General features: G+C 34.4%; 5 protein-coding genes across 6 annotated transcripts; 3 read left to right on the forward strand and 2 right to left on the reverse strand.

The window, feature by feature from the left end:
- The first annotated feature begins 1,124 nt into the window (after positions 1-1,124).
- Positions 1,125-1,812, forward strand: LOC140020282 (non-specific lipid transfer protein GPI-anchored 16-like). The gene is made up of 2 exons (XM_072071560.1): positions 1,125-1,588; positions 1,769-1,812. The coding sequence occupies exons 1-2, from the start codon at positions 1,258-1,260 to the stop codon at positions 1,810-1,812; spliced, it is 375 nt and encodes a 124-aa protein (XP_071927661.1). The 5' UTR covers positions 1,125-1,257.
- A 222-nt stretch (positions 1,813-2,034) lies between these two features.
- On the reverse strand, positions 2,035-5,469 carry LOC113696256 (replication protein A 70 kDa DNA-binding subunit B-like). Its single transcript, XM_072064291.1, has 9 exons — positions 5,286-5,469; positions 4,154-4,424; positions 3,976-4,063; positions 3,768-3,892; positions 3,597-3,675; positions 3,372-3,504; positions 3,120-3,277; positions 2,913-3,033; positions 2,035-2,817 (listed from the first exon to the last, which is right to left on the reverse strand). Exons 1-9 carry the CDS (start codon positions 5,433-5,435, stop codon positions 2,323-2,325), a joined length of 1,620 nt encoding a protein of 539 aa, XP_071920392.1. The 5' UTR covers positions 5,436-5,469; the 3' UTR covers positions 2,035-2,322.
- Positions 5,470-5,799: 330 nt separating this feature from the next.
- LOC140020298 (uncharacterized) lies at positions 5,800-8,237 on the reverse strand. The gene is made up of 2 exons (XM_072071561.1): positions 5,858-8,237; positions 5,800-5,810 (listed from the first exon to the last, which is right to left on the reverse strand). The coding sequence occupies exons 1-2, from the start codon at positions 8,235-8,237 to the stop codon at positions 5,800-5,802; spliced, it is 2,391 nt and encodes a 796-aa protein (XP_071927662.1).
- Positions 8,238-10,855: 2,618 nt separating this feature from the next.
- LOC113729487 (replication protein A 70 kDa DNA-binding subunit B-like) lies at positions 10,856-20,878 on the forward strand. 2 transcript variants are annotated; one of them, XM_072064297.1, is made up of 11 exons: positions 10,856-11,318; positions 11,545-11,563; positions 17,468-17,623; positions 18,485-18,755; positions 18,846-18,933; positions 19,017-19,141; positions 19,234-19,312; positions 19,405-19,537; positions 19,632-19,789; positions 19,876-19,996; positions 20,092-20,878. In XM_072064297.1, exons 3-11 carry the CDS (start codon positions 17,474-17,476, stop codon positions 20,584-20,586), a joined length of 1,620 nt encoding a protein of 539 aa, XP_071920398.1. In that variant the 5' UTR covers positions 10,856-11,318; positions 11,545-11,563; positions 17,468-17,473; the 3' UTR covers positions 20,587-20,878. The 2 variants fall into 2 exon arrangements, with proteins under 2 accessions (XP_071920398.1, XP_071920400.1); XM_072064299.1 differs by lacking the exon at positions 10,856-11,318 and having other exon boundaries at positions 11,423-11,563.
- Positions 11,974-17,108, forward strand: LOC140020314 (uncharacterized). Its single transcript, XM_072071562.1, has 4 exons — positions 11,974-12,946; positions 13,052-13,963; positions 14,057-17,050; positions 17,098-17,108. Exons 1-4 carry the CDS (start codon positions 11,974-11,976, stop codon positions 17,106-17,108), a joined length of 4,890 nt encoding a protein of 1,629 aa, XP_071927663.1.
- Positions 20,879-22,275: the final 1,397 nt, after the last annotated feature.

A 22,275-nucleotide genomic window follows, 5' to 3' on the forward strand; every position in this document is an offset into this window, starting at 1 on the left:
ATTCATTTTTGCTCCTAAAAAAGATTTGTAGTTAAATAAATTACCCAACTCATATCCATTTTTTGCCCTTAAAAAGATGAGTTTTAATCTTGTTGTCCCTAAAACAATGATTACGTATAGGTCACAAGATGAACTCATGCCAAAACTTAGTTGGAAACCTAGGGATCAAAATTGATCGACATGATTTTGTAAGAAATGTAAAGTTCAGCATTTTAAAATAAGGGATGAAAAAATTTATTTGCTGAAATGTAAGAGATGTTTTGAACGATTTTTCATGTTTTTCTCAATAGGTCATGCAATTAGTTATAAGTTTCAACTTTCAATTAGTATATATATATTTTTAACACGGGGGCTAAGCCCTCGTCAACTATAGTATTATAAATATGTAAAATAAACATTTTAATGTTCTACTTAATGTTATCTTATAAACTATAAGCCATATTCTATATAATTGGGGCTGAATTAGAACTAAAAATATTTACTTAGCAATCCATGTTTCTTTTTCTTTTTTGGAACAGCAAATAACGAATGCATAAGAAATGTCTACAGTTTTTTCTTTTTTCCTTTTTCCCTTTTCTGAGAAGATATACATAATTTGATCTCCTTGAACCAATTAGTCATCTCTTACCGTTGTTAGAAGTTTAAATCGGCATCCCTACCTAGTAATTTCGTCACGGTTTTTGAGCTTTGTTCCAGGCCCATTACTTTTTGCCCAAAATAATAGCTCAAGAGTTCTCTTCTTCATTTTCTTTTTGTTCTTTTTAACCACTGTTCTGATGATATGCAGGAATTAGCAACTAATGGCAGATGCATCTTGATCATCACAGTTCCATTCTAAGCTCAAATCTTTATTTATTGTTCATATGATTCCGTGCATCCTAAGTCACGATATTCTGCTACTGCAGAAATAGCAGGTTTGGTTTCATCAAATTGCGCTGCAAGTTAAGTGTACACTACAAGTCTTGAGTACCATTAGTCACTTCTACAAGTTCTCCAACACCCATCTTTCATTCAGGTCAAAACTGTGCATGGAAGATTTGCCCGCTAAAAACAATTAGTTTAAAGTAGTTGAGCTCCATAACCCACCTCAAATCTACCAGCTATTTTGCCTACAAATCCCCATGAACAATCAAGTCTACAAATCATCCGCTTCAATACGTTCAATTGAATTCTATTAAAGCCCAATTGATCTGCAATCCGTTGTTCAAGAAAGAGCAGTTGGGGGTTGTTACTATCTTAATTCTCTCAATTCAAAGCATGGAGAAAAATCCCCTACTGAAAGCAGTCGTTCTCACTCTAGTTATTCTCTCGAAATTTAAGGCAAATGGTCAAATTAGCACGCCGTGTACAAGTTCAATTATCAGCAGCTTCACCCCCTGCTTAAATTACCTCACCGGAAGCAGTGCAAATGGGGGGTCGCCGACTGCCCAATGCTGTGATTCGCTAAAATCCCTCATGACTGACAGCGTTGAGTGTGGATGCTTAATAGTAACAGGAAACGTCCCTGTTTCAGTACCTTTTATTAGCCGACCCTTGGTAATTTCACTCCCACGAGCATGCAAAACTGGTGTGCCATTACGCTGCAAAGGTACAGCCTCTCCTACGGTCCACCTTTTTCTTAGCATTTCTTCTCCATCAGAAATAGAATCATTTTGCATTCAAATTAAGCTATATGAGCAATATACTTCCAATTCTAAAAGAGAACCAAACGCAACATCTGCATTTGTTCCTGCCAAACTAATGGTTTCCTTTCTTACGTTTTCTGCAGCCACTGGCGTTCCTTTACCCGCTCCAGGTACCCCTTCAAACTAAATGGAGTAACAATTAGTAAAATCTTGTCCCGGATCCCACCTGTATCAACTCATTTTCTTCGACTCAAATTCAAGATTTCTTGCAAACTAGCATGATTCTGGCCGTGCATTGCACGGCCTACCCACTGATATGATCAAACAACTTAATCACACCTGGGCAATCAGGACCATATATGTATATATATGATATGACCAACTGAAAAATGAAGAGGTAAATAATGAATATGCAAATCACAACCATAGATTACATAAACTCAAACATTCATGTCTTAGCAAAACACACACTTCAGTTCAACCCACAGTTACATATTAGGGGGTTTAAATAGGCTTCATTGCCTATTGAGTTACAACATTGATGGTTAAACCATTCATAGATATATTAGGATCCATTACTTTCTAAGTCAAAAGAATAATGGATCATAATATAATTCAAAAGGCATTGTCTAAGCAATCAAGATAGTCATCAAGGCAATGAACAAAAGATATAACAAAAGTGCAGAAATCAGGCATATCAGTCTTCCTTTGCTTTAGGTTTCTTGGCTGGACTGTCTTTGATATTTGTAGGTGGACCATACGGTTTTGCAGGTTCTTTGGCAAACTCTTCAGGAGCCTTTGTTGGTTGTTTAGGATCTGTGTCTGCTGGTAAATCTTCTGGAAATTCAAGGCTTCTTTTTGCTCCACTGGTTGCAGATGTCTGGCTGTCTTTGTAAGAACTGGCTCCAGCAATTTCTTCAAGTAGCAACTTTGTGCTTGGTGTGAACAATTGATCCTTTGATGATGTTTCTGCATGCCTTGCTGATGAACTGCCAAGTGCAGAAGAAACTTGAGTGTTTTCTGGAAGTTCCAGAGGAAGGGGACGGTCTGATAGTTCAGCTGCAGTATAAGCCTTGATGACAGTATTCTTTTTCTGCAGTTGACCTTGGAAAGGAGTCTCATAGGATTTCAGAAAACAGACCACTGTGTACTTTTTCAAGGCATCATTAAGTTCAGTATCTATTTGAAAGCCCTGCACCAGAAAATTTTTTTAGTTAGGTTCAGCGAATTCCTTTCTATGTATATCTGTATTTATGCCTGAATATAAGACAGAAAATTCATACTTACATCTTCTTGTGCTTGTTTAAGCTGCAATGGAGTGAACTCAATCAATTTTTCAGCATCTTCTCCAGATATAATGCAATGTATTGAGCTCGAAGCATCAGTTATAATAATTGGAATGCGAGCCCTTTAATTGAGTGGAGGAATTAAGATTAATATATGGTAACAAATGCGAATAATATTTAATTTAGAAGCATAAGTTAATGATCTAACCTGAGTTCAACTTCACTTTGCTGTTTGCATGAAGGACAGTGGATGATCCAGTCAATGTCAGCATTCACAATTTTGTGACAATTCGCACAAGCTGTAGTCCAATATTTGCTGAATCCATATGCAAGTTTGACAGTTCCTTGCACCCAAGCTGCCTTTTGCTGAGGCAGGCAACCATGAATGGTATTTGAATGTGAATTAGACAGAAAATAGTTATATTTAACCAAAATTGTAGAATAACAATATGGTACTTACAACTGGAAATGATGCCTGAAAATTGCTGATTGCTTTGATATCTTCTTCATTTGGAGGAGGAAGTAAACAGTTTGCATCATTGTATGTTTTAGCATCAAGCAAATTCCTGATTTCTTCCTTGTTCAAGCTGAACCTGAATGATTATGTTTAGAGCACAAATACAAAATTTATCAGTAAAATAAGTTGATAATTTATGGAAAAAACTAAAAAGAAAATTATACTTACCATTGCCTCAAAGATAGGTCATCTGGAAGTGGAGGACTAATCAGAATTCCAGATGAATACCTTGTAGTGAATGACAAAGCTGTAAAAATGATGAAATGGTTTAGTAATTATAACATCAAGTACTTAAAAGACACACAATAAAGAAATCATAATGCATAATGAAAAATTTACTATTGAATGTGGTAACTTTAACACGGAGAGCTATGATTAGAGGGGCAGTGCTAATCATGTCTGCTATTTTGCTCCCTTCATCATGTTCAAATTCATTCCAGAGAGTCATAAGCATCAGTTTCTTCCTGTCAGGTATAACAAATAAATTATAACTACTGCCATTAATCTAAAATGAGTTAATAAAATGGTAGTATTCAGGTTTGATTACTCTTCATTCACTATTATAATGTCTCTAGAAATAGAAGCCGGATCTGGCTGTTTTATTGGGAATGCGTGAATGACAAAGCCTCTAATATCTGAAACAAAAGTGTTGATATGAATGTAAGAAATCAATAAAATGTCAAATGACTGTCAAGTAAATTAAAAAATAATGTAACAAAAATTACTGCAAAGGTTATCTGAATCAGCATATTTGTGCAGATCAGAGAAGTTTGTCAGCTCAAATATGCAAGGCAGCATAGGTGGCACAGGTTCAGCATAATTTTCAATCAAAGTCTTGTAGTTCAAAATCCAGGAGCATTCATAAGTCCCAACTCTGTATGTTGGGTCAGCAGGAACCACAATTGCATTAGAAACATAATATCTTTGATAAGGCTGCAGAAATTTGCTGAAGGTCTTGATGTGTTGTTCATAAGTCACAACAGAAACTTTTGTTCCCTGATTAGGATTAGGAAAAGTTAGTTATATATATATTATGAGTTATAGCTATAACTATAATGTTGATGGCTAACACTATATTTATGACACAGAAATTAAAATTATAGGAATGCATACTTTAATAGTTAGGCAAGTATTCACTTGTAATGAAACTATAGTTTTGATATCAGTAGATGAAACTATGGTTTGTATAGATGAAAAGGTTAACTGCCATAAGTATATCAATTGTTCCAGTTCATTAGTCCTGTGCAAATTTAGAGAATTAACATATTATACTCCCACATGCTGTCTGGTACAGCGTGTCTTGATGACCAGCAGAAATATGCAATTTTTTCTCCCCTTAAGCTTTTACAATTCCATTATCTGTTTAGTGTGTGTGTTTTTTGTGAGATGTAATAAGCAATAATATAACAGGGTAAACTGGAATTGCATATGTATATGTTTGTGATATGCTCATAACAAAGGTTTGTAATGCAAGAATAACTTCGGTATAAGGTAAAATTTTTTGGTATAAGTTTGAAAATTGAGTTCTCATTCACTCTTTTTTTTTTGATGTCACAGATTGAGAACATTCTTCTTTTTCTTCTAGACCAACAAAGCCTACTTGCTAGCTGGATAGAAAAACTTAATGAACAGCAAGATTCCCTTCAGGAGCAGGTTGATATAAGTAAGATATCAGAGGTCTAAATTCACTGATTACTATGTCAAAAGTGGTGCTAATCATCCTTATTCTCAGCTTCAGCAAGTTTTCAACCATGTGGTAATGAAGAGGCAAATCATAAAATGTTCGTATACAGAATCTAAAATGTTCTCATCTATGAATTTAATTAATGACCAGAGAGATAGGAAAGAATTGCTGACCTCAGTATCTGTGAGCAGAAACCGCATAATTCGCCTAGGTGGAACTTCACGAGTTAATTGACTGTGGCCTTTGTGAACAACTTGTGCTAGAACAGTCCACTTTTCTGCTCCTTTCTGAATGTTTAGTACCGAAGATATATGTCTAGGCATGATGGGCTGTATTTGTAGAGAAATTAGATAGTGAATTAAACAAAATAATAAAGTTGAAAAAAAGCCATGAATATTAAAACCTGATAATGTAATCTGGGAAGCTTCAAGAACTTCTTTATATACTATATTTTTAGTATGATCAGTGCATGATTCATCAAAATAAGCTGGCCTAATAAGTACTTTTACAGCCGAAGCTGTTTTGGCTCTTGAAAGTGCAACATATAATTGGCCATGTGAAAACACAGGTTCTTTCAAATAAATACCAACAAAATCTAAAGTTTGGCCTTGTGCTTTATTTATTGTCATTGCAAAGCACAAACGAATTGGAAATTGTGTTCTCTTATATGGAACTGGATATTGTTCATCACTTGGTGGCTGCAAGGAAATTCTATGTATAAAAACTTCTTTGCCACAAAAATCACCCACTGCAATTTTAGCACAAATAACATTCTTGCTCAAACTCTTTATTATGAGTCTAGTTCCATTGCATAATCCTTCAGCAGGATCAAGATTTCTTAAAAGAATTATTGGGGCATTGGATTTTAAGAGTAACCTATGTGGAGGTAAATTGCTTGGCGTAAGAGTATTCAAAAGATCAATATATTCAGATTGATGATTTTCATTCAGTGTTTCATCATAGCTTAGGTACTCAGTCAAATCTCCTGGAAATTTTTTGATCAATTGATCATTTATTTCATCTACAAAGTTATTCTTTGTAGTTAGAATTGCTCTATTTTGTGAGCAATACAGTTTGTTTGAAGGATCTTTAAATTCAGGATACACAATATTGATTAGCTTTTCAATTGCATCAGTCTCATTATTATAGTTAACTATAATTGAAGATGGAAGTTTTACTATGTCATTCTCATTTGTTTCTTGTGTCCCATCTCCAATTCTTAAAAGAAACTGCGTGAATGAAGGATCTAATTTTGCTCTCATGTTCTCTATTAATTGCAATTTCTCTAATTTGTGCCATAATGGAGAATTTATCAAACATGCATTTATCATTTCAGCTTTTGTTCCTTTTCTAACAACTGGCAACGTTTGTCTAAAATCTCCACCAAGTACAACTACCTTTCCCCCAAATATTTCTTCTGAATTCATTAAATCTCTTAAGAGATCATCTAAAGCTTCAATTGCTGCTTTTTTAGCCATTGGTGCTTCATCCCAGATTATGAGTTTTGCTTCTTTGATCATTGCAGCTAAAGAAGTTTGTTTACTGACCCGACATGTTGCACCATCAAAGATATCTATTGGAATTTTAAATCTGGAATGTGCAGTCCTTCCACCTGGTAAAATGGAAGCTGCAATTCCTGATGTAGCTGTAGCAAGAGCAAGATAGCCTTTAGATCTAACATCAGCTAACAAAGCTCTATAGAGAAATGTTTTTCCAGTACCACCTGGACCGTCAATGAAAAAAACACCAGGTCTATCTGAGTAAATTCTCTCAGATATGACTACGAATGCTTTTTTCTGTTTTTCATTGAGTAGCTCAATTGAATTTAAGTCAATTTCTGAAATGACAATGTTTCTTTCTGCTCTTAATTCTCGAGTTTCATTGTCTATATTTTCATAAGAGAATCCAATGGGAATCAAATTATATGAATGTATACTTTTTCCCATCGATTGCAAAAATCCATCAATTTGTTGCAAGACATTTCTTTTCACTTGTGTAGATGTCATTGCTGAACATTTGGCAAAATCTTCTGACATAGAAGATTCAAAATTTTGCCACAATGCCTTTGGGTCATTAGGGCAAGAATAAACCAAAAGTGTTGCAAAGAGTCTCCTCATTTCATAGGGCATATGAAAAAGTGAGGCTTCTTGTAAACAAATTTCTTGGCTGTTATCATTTTGTAACAAGCCTCGAATTAATGCTGCTTCTTGGAACGTTTCTACTTGAACTCCATTAAAGGTTCTTAGGTCATCAAATGAAATTGGACATCGAACCTTTGATAAGAGTAATCTCAAGTAGTATCGTTCTCCTTCGGAAGGATGAGCAGTCATTATTCGACCTATTGATTCACCTCTTTCTCTCAATTTCCAGTATTTTTGCTTAGGTAACCAGACAAAATGATCAGGAAACTCTACATAAGTACAATTTAGATCCTGAGCTGCTTTATCTGTCCTATTCATGTAAAAAAATTCAGTGAGCATTGTTTTTTTCAAATGATAGTTATCGACAACATTTTGAAGATTAGCTGTTTTTTTGAAACTCATTGGCTGATAATTCTCCAAATGTAATTGTAAATGAATAATAGGTGGCTTTATTTCACTCATACAGAATCTAAAAATTCTCCATGCTGCCTCAGGTGGAGAAACCCACCTAGCTGATACATATTGTTTAATTTCATCAATTTCTGAATCAGATTTATTATTCACTACAGAGAAGCTAGTTCTATCATGACCTTTATAGATATACTTGTAAATGTATTTGACTGCTTTAATTGTAGAGCATATTTCAACATTAAGATGGCAATCAAATTTAGCCAAAAGATATGGATTGTATGGTACAACCCATCTGTTATCTAAAAGAGCTGATTTAATCTTAATTTGAACTCCATCATCTCTTCTTCGATATTCAGGATATGCATTAAGAGTTTGGATAGTTTCCTCACAGAAATTTTTAGGAAAATTATTCTTGCAAGTTCCATTTTTTCTCATGCATACATTTGTTGGATCAAGTGAACCACATGGTCCATGAAGCATATGTTTAATGACCAAATTATATAGATGTTCATTTTTCTCTTTATTTGGTATCTCAGCACAGACAATTTTATCATATTCTTCAGGGGTATACATCTTGAATTCAAGATATTTATGGCCATTTCGTTTTATTTCACCATTAACTAGACCATTGTCATGCGTGTGCCATGCACACGTCAAAAAACTAAAGGTATATTTATCAATTCAAAGATTGGCGTAGTTTTTTCCCAATTTGTTCTAGTACTTCAATTTTTCTAAGGTTAGGCGAAACGCTTGTTCTAGCGCAAAAAGTTAACTATTGTGAGAAATTACCAGTTCTCATCTATTGTCCTTTTAATTTTTTTTAATCATTTTTTCACCGTCTCCTATATCAGCATGAATGAGACCGTATGAGGGATTTGTGGAATAAAAAACTATCTAAGTCGTTTAAGAAAGTCCGCAAGGACAATGAGCGATTTGAGTTCGCTTAAGAAAATGAGAGAAAAAAACAATTATGGGGGTGCCATACCGGGGTTGGTGGGTTCCTAGTTAGGGCCTAGTAGAGGCCGCCCTGCTGGGCTTGCTCCTGTGGGGGTTTCTTTCCCACATCGGTACTGGGGGGTTTAGGAATGGGTAGATAAGTCCCTCGGGTGCCTTCAAAAGTTACCGGCTTTTGAAGGTTGCACGACAGCACGAGGATTATGTTTCTTTACACATTCTTGAGTTCGCTTAAGAAAATGAGAGAAAAAAAGAAAGCCCGCAAGGCTTCGAGTTTCTTTGAGATCCATCAATGCTTTATGTTATCTTGCCTTCGTCTGTCTTTGTGAATCTTTGTTTATATAGATTGTCTTATTGGGGTGAAAATAGCCAGCAAGAAAACTGCGCAGCCCATTGTCTAAGCCATGGGGCTTTCATGAACTGGCCCATTGGATTTGGTAATAAGTAATAACAAAGACAGAAAACGAAGTAGCTAGTCAAGATCCCTCCCGAAAGCACATCTTTCCCAGTGAGGCAGAGATCCAAACGCACCCGATGGCATAGTGGATGGCAATCGCTTCGTCGTTGCCCGCCGTATGAGTTTTTTTTTAGGGAAATCACGTATTATAATAATTGGTAGGAAATAAAATTTGAATTCTTGATTTTTCATCTCATCAAACCTTAAGAATTTTATGGTGACCAACGGCCCAAATTCTGTTTGATGAACAAGTGAATGTGGTACATATCCAAGATTCCTTTTTTTTCTTTTGTTTAAAAAAAATGGATTTCAATTATAACCCTATCATTGAGTTTTGCCCAAGTACAAGTCGTGTCCTTGTTCATCAAAGTAATTAAAAACTTTTACAAGTAAGTCTAAAAAAATTCGTACACATTGATTGCATTGGTCATTGAATTACTACATTAATTCATTGACTTTGCTTTGTTACCGTGTCTACTGCAGTGAATATGATATCTCAAGCCACTGTGGTAAAGGCACAACGAGCCTCAAAGTAGGCATGGCCATGATTCCATTTGGAATCGGGAACCGGACAGTTTGGAACCGGATCAGAATCGGAATCAAAACTATGGAACCAGAACTGTGGTAGAACTTTGGATAAAGGTTCCGGTTCCGATTCTCTAAAAAATAGAACCAGACCAGAACCGCCGGTTCCAGAACCGTTAAAAATAATTTAAAAAAAATTAATATAAGTAGTGAGATAATTCAAAAAAAATTAGTTGTGTTTAATAGGTTTTAAGAAAGTTTAAATTTTATGGACTTTCTATATATTTTATTAATTATTTAATTATTTCTATTCAACTAATATCTATCATTATAATTTGTAAGTATTAAATTATTACTTACAATTTTTTTTTTTGCTTATTTGCTATCAAATGACAAGTTTTGATGGTAGTAGCTCATCTTCAAAATCAAGCAAGCAAAAAAATATTTTTTGAAATATTTCTTCAAATGGAATCTTCAACATTGATGATTGTTCAACTCAAGAAAGTCAACACATGACAACCATTTGATAGTGTAATGTATTTTTTAATTTGACAATGTAATATACTTTTCATAAAATTTATATTATCTATTTATTACTTCTTACTTTGTAGAATAATAATAAAATTAAAATATGATCTTTATTTTGTATTTATTTTTTTACATTTTATTTGAAATTTGAAATATATATCTACCAACTAGATAAGAGAACAATTGGAGTTCTCAATTGAATGCCAAGTGTCACTATATTGTTAGAGAAAGGAGTTTTTTTCCTGGTTTTTTCTACCAAAAAGTGAGAAATGTCTATTTCAGACATGGTCTTCAAATTCAATGTCTTAATAGTTCCTTACTATTTAGGGGCTAATTGGTAACAATGGTTTAGTTATTTGCATTTGTTCCTTTTGTTTGGTTTTTAATTGATGTGAAAGGTCAATTGAATGCTTTTATGAAAACTAACTCATTAAATAGTTGCTAACTATTTAGGGTTATTTTTGTATTTTTGAAAATATTTCTTTTATAATTTTCTGATCAAGTGCAAATAATTGTAAACTATTTGTGGGCCCTTTTATCACATGGGCTGTTTTGAATTAGATTATATGATTCATTATATAATTAATATAAATTAATGGAGTTATGCCCGTTAGAAGTAATGTGCTTAGCCGTTAGTATATGACTGATGACTGATGTTGAAGTTAGTCAACAGCACCTTAATTGTCTTATTACTTATTGAACTTCCTTCTTTCTTCATTTATTTCTTTCTCTCGATCGAATAGGCCGCTATACTATATCGGCCTGCAAAATTTTCAGTTTCTTACCGAATCCTTCAACAACTAAATTGTCCTTCAATTTGATTTCGACCCAGAAAATCCTCCACACGCACGTGAATTTTTGGCCTGCCCCAAAAATTAGGTCAGTAAAATTCCTTTTCCCCAAAATCTACGGCCCTGCAAAATCTTCGATTTTCTGTCAATTCCTCGAGCAATTAACTGTACTTCCTTTCGATTGTCTCTAAAAAAGTCGCCCAATTGACGTCAATTCTTCTTTTGCCCCAAAAACAGTTCACTGATATCTCTTTTTCCCCAAAATCAGCTCATTTTAGGGATGCCTGTTCTACCGACGTATGCTATGATGCAGCTTTCAAAATTTACTATTCCCAGTCCTATATATACTTTTGTTCCTCAGTTTTGCCGGTCTTCAGCAGACGACCGAAGAAAATCTAGGTATTTTCTATTCTGTGTCTTTTTATTTCAACCTGCAATTTTTTAGTTTGATGAATGTTCTTACCTTCTGTTCATTTATTGCCTTCCGTTAATTAAAGACTGCCATGTCTTTTATTTTATGCATAAAAGAATAATTATGATGCTAATTTTTCGATTAGCTTACGTTTACTTTTTCCTCTGTTTTTATATTAATTTCAAATGCTGCCGGACTTTTGCAAACATTCAGGCGAGCAAAGAAAATATAGGTATGTTTCTGTTTTCTCACCTTCTGATTTGAACTGCAATTTTTTCCCATTGTTGTTGCCTCTGTTTATTGCTTTCTTTTAATTATTATAAGAAATGCGATGTGTTTGATGTTATGCTATGATGGTTTACTTTTGCCTCTGTTTTTAATTTCAAATGTTGCATGATGCTGTTAGCTGTTTATCTATTCAATAATTACATCATTTAGTATCATTGTACTTCGGGTTATTAAGGATGTCATTTTATATATATTAGTTAGTTTTAGCTATTCTAGGATGCTTTGATTCTGTCATTTTGTGTACCTTTGGTTTAGTATCTTGCTTTATTTATAGTAAAATTAGATTTTGATCTTCTGTGTTTCAAAATGAAGAAAAAAAGAAAATTTAGTTCAGGTTTTAGATTGATAGATGAGATGTTTGATGATTCCCTTGATTTAGCAATGTTGGAAAGAAACAAAAGGAGAAACTTAAATATGCTGACTGAGCATATGAAGTTTACTCTTGATTCTTCTGTTTCTCAACCATATTCTCCTATTGTAATCAACTGTGAGAATGACATCCGTGAAAAGCACTCTGTTGAAACATGTGCTTCACAAAATCACATCGATAGGAATGTAATTCTGCCAAATCACTGCAGAGGTAAAAATGTTTACTTTCCTCCAAAAAATACTGGAGAAGTTCATTATACCTCTGATTCTACTGACAAGCATTGTTTGCCTACAATGAATTCATCTTTAATCAACCTCTGTGGTGTTGAACCTGCTACTTTGTCACAAGTGAACTGCAATGAGGAACCATTTGTTATAGAAAATCAGTTTCAGAGTGAACAAGTTGCAAACGTTAAAGAAAAAATTAGCTATTCTGAAATATCAAATCTAGATATGGAACTAGCTAATTATATTCCTCCCCTTTCTGTGAATAGCCATATACCTATAATAGGTAGTACATCTGTTATATCTTATGATAAGAGCCCTCTTGACTATTCTGAAATATATCATGATAAGAGCCCTCTTGACTATTCTGAAATATATCATGAAGGGGTGATAAATAAGAAAGAATATAGGAGGCAGGCCTACTTTAGATGGAAACAGAAAAAATTGAGAGGAAAATCTAGATCAATTGGTCCTTATGATAAGAGCCCTCTTGAATATTCTGAAATATATCATGGAGAGGTAATAAATAAGAAAGAATATAGGAGACTGGCCTACTTTAGATGGAAAAACAAAAGATTGAGAGCAAAATCTAAATCTATTGCTTCTACAAATATAATTGAAAATCGAACAAGCATCACGATTGTGAATGAGTGTTCCTCAGCTGTTGATGTTCAGTGTACTTCTCGATCTCGTTCGAAACATCGCAGATCATCTCTGAAAAAAACTCAGCCAGGTCTATAGTTAATATTTTTAAGTTTTCTAATATCTGTTTTTAAACTAGCATTAAAATCAATTGAATGATTTGACTACTAAGTGCTCTAAAATAATTATATTTTAGGAAGAGGATACAAAACAGGAAGAGCTTTGTTGGATATAATTCCTGACAAAGCTGATATCCTACCACGCCAACTAGATTGTCCTCATTGTGGAGCGAAGAAGTTTTTTTCTGAGACAGCGTATTTTTGTTGCCAAGATGGTGAAGTTATTTTAGCTCAAAATAAAATTCCAGATATCTTTAAAGAGCTATTGACTTCATCTTCACAAGAGGCACAATCTTTTAGAGCTCTTATTAGAACGTATAATAATCATTTTGGATTCACTTCCTTCGGTGTTAAAGCTGATCTGACTCTCTCAAAAAGGAATAAAGGAATTTACACTTTTAGAATTCAAGGACAAATATATCATTTTCTGAATGATTTCAATTCAAGCAATGATCATAGTAATAATTTACAGTTATATTTCAATGATTTTGAAACTGAAGTAAGCAATCGATTAGCAGCTTGTCCTAGACTATCTGAAAGTGTGATTAGAAAAATTATGCAAGTTCTTGAGTCTAATCCATATGCAAAATTTTTTAGAAATTTGAGAGAGGTACCTAATTTAGATAACTACTACATTGTGTTAAAAACTCTGCCCGGTGTTGATCAAAGAGTTTATAATAGACCGACAACTTCACAAGTTGCTGGTTTGTGGGTTGAGGGGCAAGAAAATGGAGAAACCGGCAGGCGTGATATTAGAGTTCATACCCATAGTGGTGCTTCAAAAAATATACAGTACTATTATGGATGTTATGATCCACTCCAATATCCAATACTTTTTCCTTTTGGTGATCTTGGCTGGCACCAAGGAATACCAAAGAAAGGAGCAAAAGTATATGGAAGAAAGAGGAAAAAAAAACAACCTGTAGCAGATTTGATTTCCCCTGCAAATGCTGCTACAGCAGAACAATTAATCCAAAATGAAGAACATGGTTAGTATAATAACTATATACCATGATCTTTCATTTTACCTATTTAATATTTATGATTACACATTTAATAATGTACTATTATTTTTTCCACAGCAATGGAAAACATACATGAAGATCCAAATTTTGTGTCCCTTCGAGAATACTATTGTTATAAACTTCAGATTAGAGACAATGATGAATCTTGGCTATTACATTTTGCTCGCCTCCTACAACAATATATTGTTGATCAATATGTGAAGCTTGAGACACAAAGACTTGACTTCTATAGATTACAACAAGAGGAAATTAGGAGAGAGTTCTTGAAAGGCATAATAGATGCTTTAGGATCAGGTGAGAGTCAAGCATCTAATGTTGGCCAACGTATCATATTACCGCCATCATTTATTGGAGGGCCGAGAAATATGAGACGTAAATACATGGATGCAATGACATTAGTACAGAAGTATGGTAAACCGGATATATTTCTGACCATGACTTGCAATCCTAATTGGCCAGAAATAAAAGAACACTTAATAGACAAAGAAGAGGCACAAAACAGACCAGATTTGCTTGCTAGAGTATTTCATGCTAAGTTAGAACAGCTTAAAGATGAACTTTTGAAAAAATGCATCTTCGGTGAAGTGGCAGCTTACACTTATGTCATTGAATACCAAAAACGTGGACTGCCACATGCACATTTCTTGCTAATTTTAAAGTCAAAATTCAAGATGTATACCCCTGAAGAATATGATAAAATTGTCTGTGCTGAGATACCAAATAAAGAGAAAAATGAACATCTATATAATTTGGTCATTAAACATATGCTTCATGGACCATGTGGTTCACTTGATCCAACAAATGTATGCATGAGAAAAAATGGAACTTGCAAGAATAATTTTCCTAAAAATTTCTGTGAGGAAACTATCCAAACTCTTAATGCATATCCTGAATATCGAAGAAGAGATGATGGAGTTCAAATTAAGATTAAATCAGCTCTTTTAGATAACAGATGGGTTGTACCATACAATCCATATCTTTTGGCTAAATTTGATTGCCATCTTAATGTTGAAATATGCTCTACAATTAAAGCAGTCAAATACATTTACAAGTATATCTATAAAGGTCATGATAGAACTAGCTTCTCTGTAGTGAATAATAAATCTGATTCAGAAATTGATGAAATTAAACAATATGTATCAGCTAGGTGGGTTTCTCCACCTGAGGCAGCATGGAGAATTTTTAGATTCTGTATGAGTGAAATAAAGCCACCTATTATTCATTTACAATTACATTTGGAGAATTATCAGCCAATGAGTTTCAAAAAAACAGCTAATCTTCAAAATGTTGTCGATAACTATCATTTGAAAAAAACAATGCTCACTGAATTTTTTTACATGAATAGGACAGATAAAGCAGCTCAGGATCTAAATTGTACTTATGTAGAGTTTCCTGATCATTTTGTCTGGTTACCTAAGCAAAAATACTGGAAATTGAGAGAAAGAGGTGAATCAATAGGTCGAATAATGACTGCTCATCCTTCCGAAGGAGAACGATACTACTTGAGATTACTCTTATCAAAGGTTCGATGTCCAATTTCATTTGATGACCTAAGAACCTTTAATGGAGTTCAAGTAGAAACGTTCCAAGAAGCAGCATTAATTCGAGGCTTGTTACAAAATGATAACAGCCAAGAAATTTGTTTACAAGAAGCCTCACTTTTTCATATGCCCTATGAAATGAGGAGACTCTTTGCAACACTTTTGGTTTATTCTTGCCCTAATGACCCAAAGGCATTGTGGCAAAATTTTGAATCTTCTATGTCAGAAGATTTTGCCAAATGTTCAGCAATGACATCTACACAAGTGAAAAGAAATGTCTTGCAACAAATTGATGGATTTTTGCAATCGATGGGAAAAAGTATACATTCATATAATTTGATTCCCATTGGATTCTCTTATGAAAATATAGACAATGAAACTCGAGAATTAAGAGCAGAAAGAAACATTGTCATTTCAGAAATTGACTTAAATTCAATTGAGCTACTCAATGAAAAACAGAAAAAAGCATTCGTAGTCATATCTGAGAGAATTTACTCAGATAGACCTGGTGTTTTTTTCATTGACGGTCCAGGTGGTACTGGAAAAACATTTCTCTATAGAGCTTTGTTAGCTGATGTTAGATCTAAAGGCTATCTTGCTCTTGCTACAGCTACATCAGGAATTGCAGCTTCCATTTTACCAGGTGGAAGGACTGCACATTCCAGATTTAAAATTCCAATAGATATCTTTGATGGTGCAACATGTCGGGTCAGTAAACAAACTTCTTTAGCTGCAATGATCAAAGAAGCAAAACTCATAATCTGGGATGAAGCACCAATGGCTAAAAAAGCAGCAATTGAAGCTTTAGATGATCTCTTAAGAGATTTAATGAATTCAGAAGAAATATTTGGGGGAAAGGTAGTTGTACTTGGTGGAGATTTTAGACAAACGTTGCCAGTTGTTAGAAAAGGAACAAAAGCTGAAATGATAAATGCATGTTTGATAAATTCTCCATTATGGCACAAATTAGAGAAATTGCAATTAATAGAGAACATGAGAGCAAAATTAGATCCTTCATTCACGCAGTTTCTTTTAAGAATTGGAGATGGGACACAAGAAACAAATGAGAATGACATAGTAAAACTTCCATCTTCAATTATAGTTAACTATAATAATGAGACTGATGCAATTGAAAAGCTAATCAATATTGTGTATCCTGAATTTAAAGATCCTTCAAACAAACTGTATTGCTCACAAAATAGAGCAATTCTAACTACAAAGAATAACTTTGTAGATGAAATAAATGATCAATTGATCAAAAAATTTCCAGGAGATTTGACTGAGTACCTAAGCTATGATGAAACACTGAATGAAAATCATCAATCTGAATATATTGATCTTTTGAATACTCTTACGCCAAGCAATTTACCTCCACATAGGTTACTCTTAAAATCCAATGCCCCAATAATTCTTTTAAGAAATCTTGATCCTGCTGAAGGATTATGCAATGGAACTAGACTCATAATAAAGAGTTTGAGCAAGAATGTTATTTGTGCTAAAATTGCAGTGGGTGATTTTTGTGGCAAAGAAGTTTTTATACATAGAATTTCCTTGCAGCCACCAAGTGATGAACAATATCCAGTTCCATATAAGAGAACACAATTTCCAATTCGTTTGTGCTTTGCAATGACAATAAATAAAGCACAAGGCCAAACTTTAGATTTTGTTGGTATTTATTTGAAAGAACCTGTGTTTTCACATGGCCAATTATATGTTGCACTTTCAAGAGCCAAAACAGCTTCGGCTGTAAAAGTACTTATTAGGCCAGCTTATTTTGATGAATCATGCACTGATCATACTAAAAATATAGTATATAAAGAAGTTCTTGAAGCTTCCCAGATTACATTATCAGGTTTTAATATTCATGGCTTTTTTTTCAACTTTATTATTTTGTTTAATTCACTATCTAATTTCTCTACAAATACAGCCCATCATGCCTAGACATATATCTTCGGTACTAAACATTCAGAAAGGAGCAGAAAAGTGGACTGTTCTAGCACAAGTTGTTCACAAAGGCCACAGTCAATTAACTCGTGAAGTTCCACCTAGGCGAATTATGCGGTTTCTGCTCACAGATACTGAGGTCAGCAATTCTTTCCTATCTCTCTGGTCATTAATTAAATTCATAGATGAGAACATTTTAGATTCTGTATACGAACATTTTATGATTTGCCTCTTCATTACCACATGGTTGAAAACTTGCTGAAGCTGAGAATAAGGATGATTAGCACCACTTTTGACATAGTAATCAGTGAATTTAGACCTCTGATATCTTACTTATATCAACCTGCTCCTGAAGGGAATCTTGCTGTTCATTAAGTTTTTCTATCCAGCTAGCAAGTAGGCTTTGTTGGTCTAGAAGAAAAAGAAGAATGTTCTCAATCTGTGACATCAAAAAAAAAAGAGTGAATGAGAACTCAATTTTCAAACTTATACCAAAAAATTTTACCTTATACCGAAGTTATTCTTGCATTACAAACCTTTGTTATGAGCATATCACAAACATATACATATGCAATTCCAGTTTACCCTGTTATATTATTGCTTATTACATCTCACAAAAAACACACACACTAAACAGATAATGGAATTGTAAAAGCTTAAGGGGAGAAAAAATTGCATATTTCTGCTGGTCATCAAGACACGCTGTACCAGACAGCATGTGGGAGTATAATATGTTAATTCTCTAAATTTGCACAGGACTAATGAACTGGAACAATTGATATACTTATGGCAGTTAACCTTTTCATCTATACAAACCATAGTTTCATCTACTGATATCAAAACTATAGTTTCATTACAAGTGAATACTTGCCTAACTATTAAAGTATGCATTCCTATAATTTTAATTTCTGTGTCATAAATATAGTGTTAGCCATCAACATTATAGTTATAGCTATAACTCATAATATATATATAACTAACTTTTCCTAATCCTAATCAGGGAACAAAAGTTTCTGTTGTGACTTATGAACAACACATCAAGACCTTCAGCAAATTTCTGCAGCCTTATCAAAGATATTATGTTTCTAATGCAATTGTGGTTCCTGCTGACCCAACATACAGAGTTGGGACTTATGAATGCTCCTGGATTTTGAACTACAAGACTTTGATTGAAAATTATGCTGAACCTGTGCCACCTATGCTGCCTTGCATATTTGAGCTGACAAACTTCTCTGATCTGCACAAATATGCTGATTCAGATAACCTTTGCAGTAATTTTTGTTACATTATTTTTTAATTTACTTGACAGTCATTTGACATTTTATTGATTTCTTACATTCATATCAACACTTTTGTTTCAGATATTAGAGGCTTTGTCATTCACGCATTCCCAATAAAACAGCCAGATCCGGCTTCTATTTCTAGAGACATTATAATAGTGAATGAAGAGTAATCAAACCTGAATACTACCATTTTATTAACTCATTTTAGATTAATGGCAGTAGTTATAATTTATTTGTTATACCTGACAGGAAGAAACTGATGCTTATGACTCTCTGGAATGAATTTGAACATGATGAAGGGAGCAAAATAGCAGACATGATTAGCACTGCCCCTCTAATCATAGCTCTCCGTGTTAAAGTTACCACATTCAATAGTAAATTTTTCATTATGCATTATGATTTCTTTATTGTGTGTCTTTTAAGTACTTGATGTTATAATTACTAAACCATTTCATCATTTTTACAGCTTTGTCATTCACTACAAGGTATTCATCTGGAATTCTGATTAGTCCTCCACTTCCAGATGACCTATCTTTGAGGCAATGGTAAGTATAATTTTCTTTTTAGTTTTTTCCATAAATTATCAACTTATTTTACTGATAAATTTTGTATTTGTGCTCTAAACATAATCATTCAGGTTCAGCTTGAACAAGGAAGAAATCAGGAATTTGCTTGATGCTAAAACATACAATGATGCAAACTGTTTACTTCCTCCTCCAAATGAAGAAGATATCAAAGCAATCAGCAATTTTCAGGCATCATTTCCAGTTGTAAGTACCATATTGTTATTCTACAATTTTGGTTAAATATAACTATTTTCTGTCTAATTCACATTCAAATACCATTCATGGTTGCCTGCCTCAGCAAAAGGCAGCTTGGGTGCAAGGAACTGTCAAACTTGCATATGGATTCAGCAAATATTGGACTACAGCTTGTGCGAATTGTCACAAAATTGTGAATGCTGACATTGACTGGATCATCCACTGTCCTTCATGCAAACAGCAAAGTGAAGTTGAACTCAGGTTAGATCATTAACTTATGCTTCTAAATTAAATATTATTCGCATTTGTTACCATATATTAATCTTAATTCCTCCACTCAATTAAAGGGCTCGCATTCCAATTATTATAACTGATGCTTCGAGCTCAATACATTGCATTATATCTGGAGAAGATGCTGAAAAATTGATTGAGTTCACTCCATTGCAGCTTAAACAAGCACAAGAAGATGTAAGTATGAATTTTCTGTCTTATATTCAGGCATAAATACAGATATACATAGAAAGGAATTCGCTGAACCTAACTAAAAAAATTTTCTGGTGCAGGGCTTTCAAATAGATACTGAACTTAATGATGCCTTGAAAAAGTACACAGTGGTCTGTTTTCTGAAATCCTATGAGACTCCTTTCCAAGGTCAACTGCAGAAAAAGAATACTGTCATCAAGGCTTATACTGCAGCTGAACTATCAGACCGTCCCCTTCCTCTGGAACTTCCAGAAAACACTCAAGTTTCTTCTGCACTTGGCAGTTCATCAGCAAGGCATGCAGAAACATCATCAAAGGATCAATTGTTCACACCAAGCACAAAGTTGCTACTTGAAGAAATTGCTGGAGCCAGTTCTTACAAAGACAGCCAGACATCTGCAACCAGTGGAGCAAAAAGAAGCCTTGAATTTCCAGAAGATTTACCAGCAGACACAGATCCTAAACAACCAACAAAGGCTCCTGAAGAGTTTGCCAAAGAACCTGCAAAACCGTATGGTCCACCTGCAAATATCAAAGACAGTCCAGCCAAGAAACCTAAAGCAAAGGAAGACTGATATGCCTGATTTCTGCACTTTTGTTATATCTTTTGTTCATTGCCTTGATGACTATCTTGATTGCTTAGACAATGCCTTTTGAATTATATTATGATCCATTATTCTTTTGACTTAGAAAGTAATGGATCCTAATATATCTATGAATGGTTTAACCATCAATGTTGTAACTCAATAGGCAATGAAGCCTATTTAAACCCCCTAATATGTAACTGTGGGTTGAACTGAAGTGTGTGTTTTGCTAAGACATGAATGTTTGAGTTTATGTAATCTATGGTTGTGATTTGCATATTCATTATTTACCTCTTCATTTTTCAGTTGGTCATATCATATATATACATATATGGTCCTGATTGCCCAGGTGTGATTAAGTTGTTTGATCATATCAGTGGGTAGGCCGTGCAATGCACGGCCAGAATCATGCTAGTTTAGTTTGAAGGGGTACCTGGAGCGGGTAAAGGAACGCCAGTGGCTGCAGAAAACGTAAGAAAGGAAACCATTAGTTTGGCAGGAACAAATGCAGATGTTGCGTTTGGTTCTCTTTTAGAATTGGAAGTATATTGCTCATATAGCTTAATTTGAATGCAAAATGATTCTATTTCTGATGGAGAAGAAATGCTAAGAAAAAGGTGGACCGTAGGAGAGGCTGTACCTTTGCAGCGTAATGGCACACCAGTTTTGCATGCTCGTGGGAGTGAAATTACCAAGGGTCGGCTAATAAAAGGTACTGAAACAGGGACGTTTCCTGTTACTATTAAGCATCCACACTCAACGCTGTCAGTCATGAGGGATTTTAGCGAATCACAGCATTGGGCAGTCGGCGACCCCCCATTTGCACTGCTTCCGGTGAGGTAATTTAAGCAGGGGGTGAAGCTGCTGATAATTGAACTTGTACACGGCGTGCTAATTTGACCATTTGCCTTAAATTTCGAGAGAATAACTAGAGTGAGAACGACTGCTTTCAGTAGGGGATTTTTCTCCATGCTTTGAATTGAGAGAATTAAGATAGTAACAACCCCCAACTGCTCTTTCTTGAACAACGGATTGCAGATCAATTGGGCTTTAATAGAATTCAATTGAACGTATTGAAGCGGATGATTTGTAGACTTGATTGTTCATGGGGATTTGTAGGCAAAATAGCTGGTAGATTTGAGGTGGGTTATGGAGCTCAACTACTTTAAACTAATTGTTTTTAGCGGGCAAATCTTCCATGCACAGTTTTGACCTGAATGAAAGATGGGTGTTGGAGAACTTGTAGAAGTGACTAATGGTACTCAAGACTTGTAGTGTACACTTAACTTGCAGCGCAATTTGATGAAACCAAACCTGCTATTTCTGCAGTAGCAGAATATCGTGACTTAGGATGCACGGAATCATATGAACAATAAATAAAGATTTGAGCTTAGAATGGAACTGTGATGATCAAGATGCATCTGCCATTAGTTGCTAATTCCTGCATATCATCAGAACAGTGGTTAAAAAGAACAAAAAGAAAATGAAGAAGAGAACTCTTGAGCTATTATTTTGGGCAAAAAGTAATGGGCCTGGAACAAAGCTCAAAAACCGTGACGAAATTACTAGGTAGGGATGCCGATTTAAACTTCTAACAACGGTAAGAGATGACTAATTGGTTCAAGGAGATCAAATTATGTATATCTTCTCAGAAAAGGGAAAAAGGAAAAAAGAAAAAAC

This window comes from Coffea arabica, chromosome 1e (assembly GCF_036785885.1).
Source record: "Coffea arabica cultivar ET-39 chromosome 1e, Coffea Arabica ET-39 HiFi, whole genome shotgun sequence".
Classification (NCBI taxonomy): Eukaryota; Viridiplantae; Streptophyta; class Magnoliopsida; order Gentianales; family Rubiaceae; genus Coffea; species Coffea arabica.

Bases quoted from the DNA above. Each gene is read 5' to 3' on its own strand.
- LOC140020282 (XM_072071560.1), top strand. From the start codon at position 1,258: ATGGAGAAAAATCCCCTACTGAAAGCAGTCGTTCTCACTCTAGTTATT. The intron at 1,589-1,768 runs GTACAGCCTCTC...CGTTTTCTGCAG, and splicing joins TGTGCCATTACGCTGCAAAG to CCACTGGCGTTCCTTTACCC.
- LOC113696256 (XM_072064291.1), bottom strand. From the start codon at position 5,435: ATGCCTAGACATATATCTTCGGTACTAAACATTCAGAAAGGAGCAGAA. The intron at 3,676-3,767 runs GTAAATTTTTCA...TCATTTTTACAG, and splicing joins TAAAGTTACCACATTCAATA to CTTTGTCATTCACTACAAGG. The intron at 3,505-3,596 runs GTAAGTATAATT...ATAATCATTCAG, and splicing joins GACCTATCTTTGAGGCAATG to GTTCAGCTTGAACAAGGAAG.
- LOC140020298 (XM_072071561.1), bottom strand. From the start codon at position 8,237: ATGTATACCCCTGAAGAATATGATAAAATTGTCTGTGCTGAGATACCA.
- LOC140020314 (XM_072071562.1), top strand. From the start codon at position 11,974: ATGTTTGATGATTCCCTTGATTTAGCAATGTTGGAAAGAAACAAAAGG. The intron at 12,947-13,051 runs GTCTATAGTTAA...ATTATATTTTAG, and splicing joins TCTGAAAAAAACTCAGCCAG to GAAGAGGATACAAAACAGGA. The intron at 13,964-14,056 runs GTTAGTATAATA...TTTTTTCCACAG, and splicing joins AATCCAAAATGAAGAACATG to CAATGGAAAACATACATGAA.
- LOC113729487 (XM_072064297.1), top strand. From the start codon at position 17,474: ATGCCTAGACATATATCTTCGGTACTAAACATTCAGAAAGGAGCAGAA. The intron at 17,624-18,484 runs GTCAGCAATTCT...AATCCTAATCAG, and splicing joins TTCTGCTCACAGATACTGAG to GGAACAAAAGTTTCTGTTGT. The intron at 19,997-20,091 runs GTAAGTATGAAT...TTTCTGGTGCAG, and splicing joins TTAAACAAGCACAAGAAGAT to GGCTTTCAAATAGATACTGA.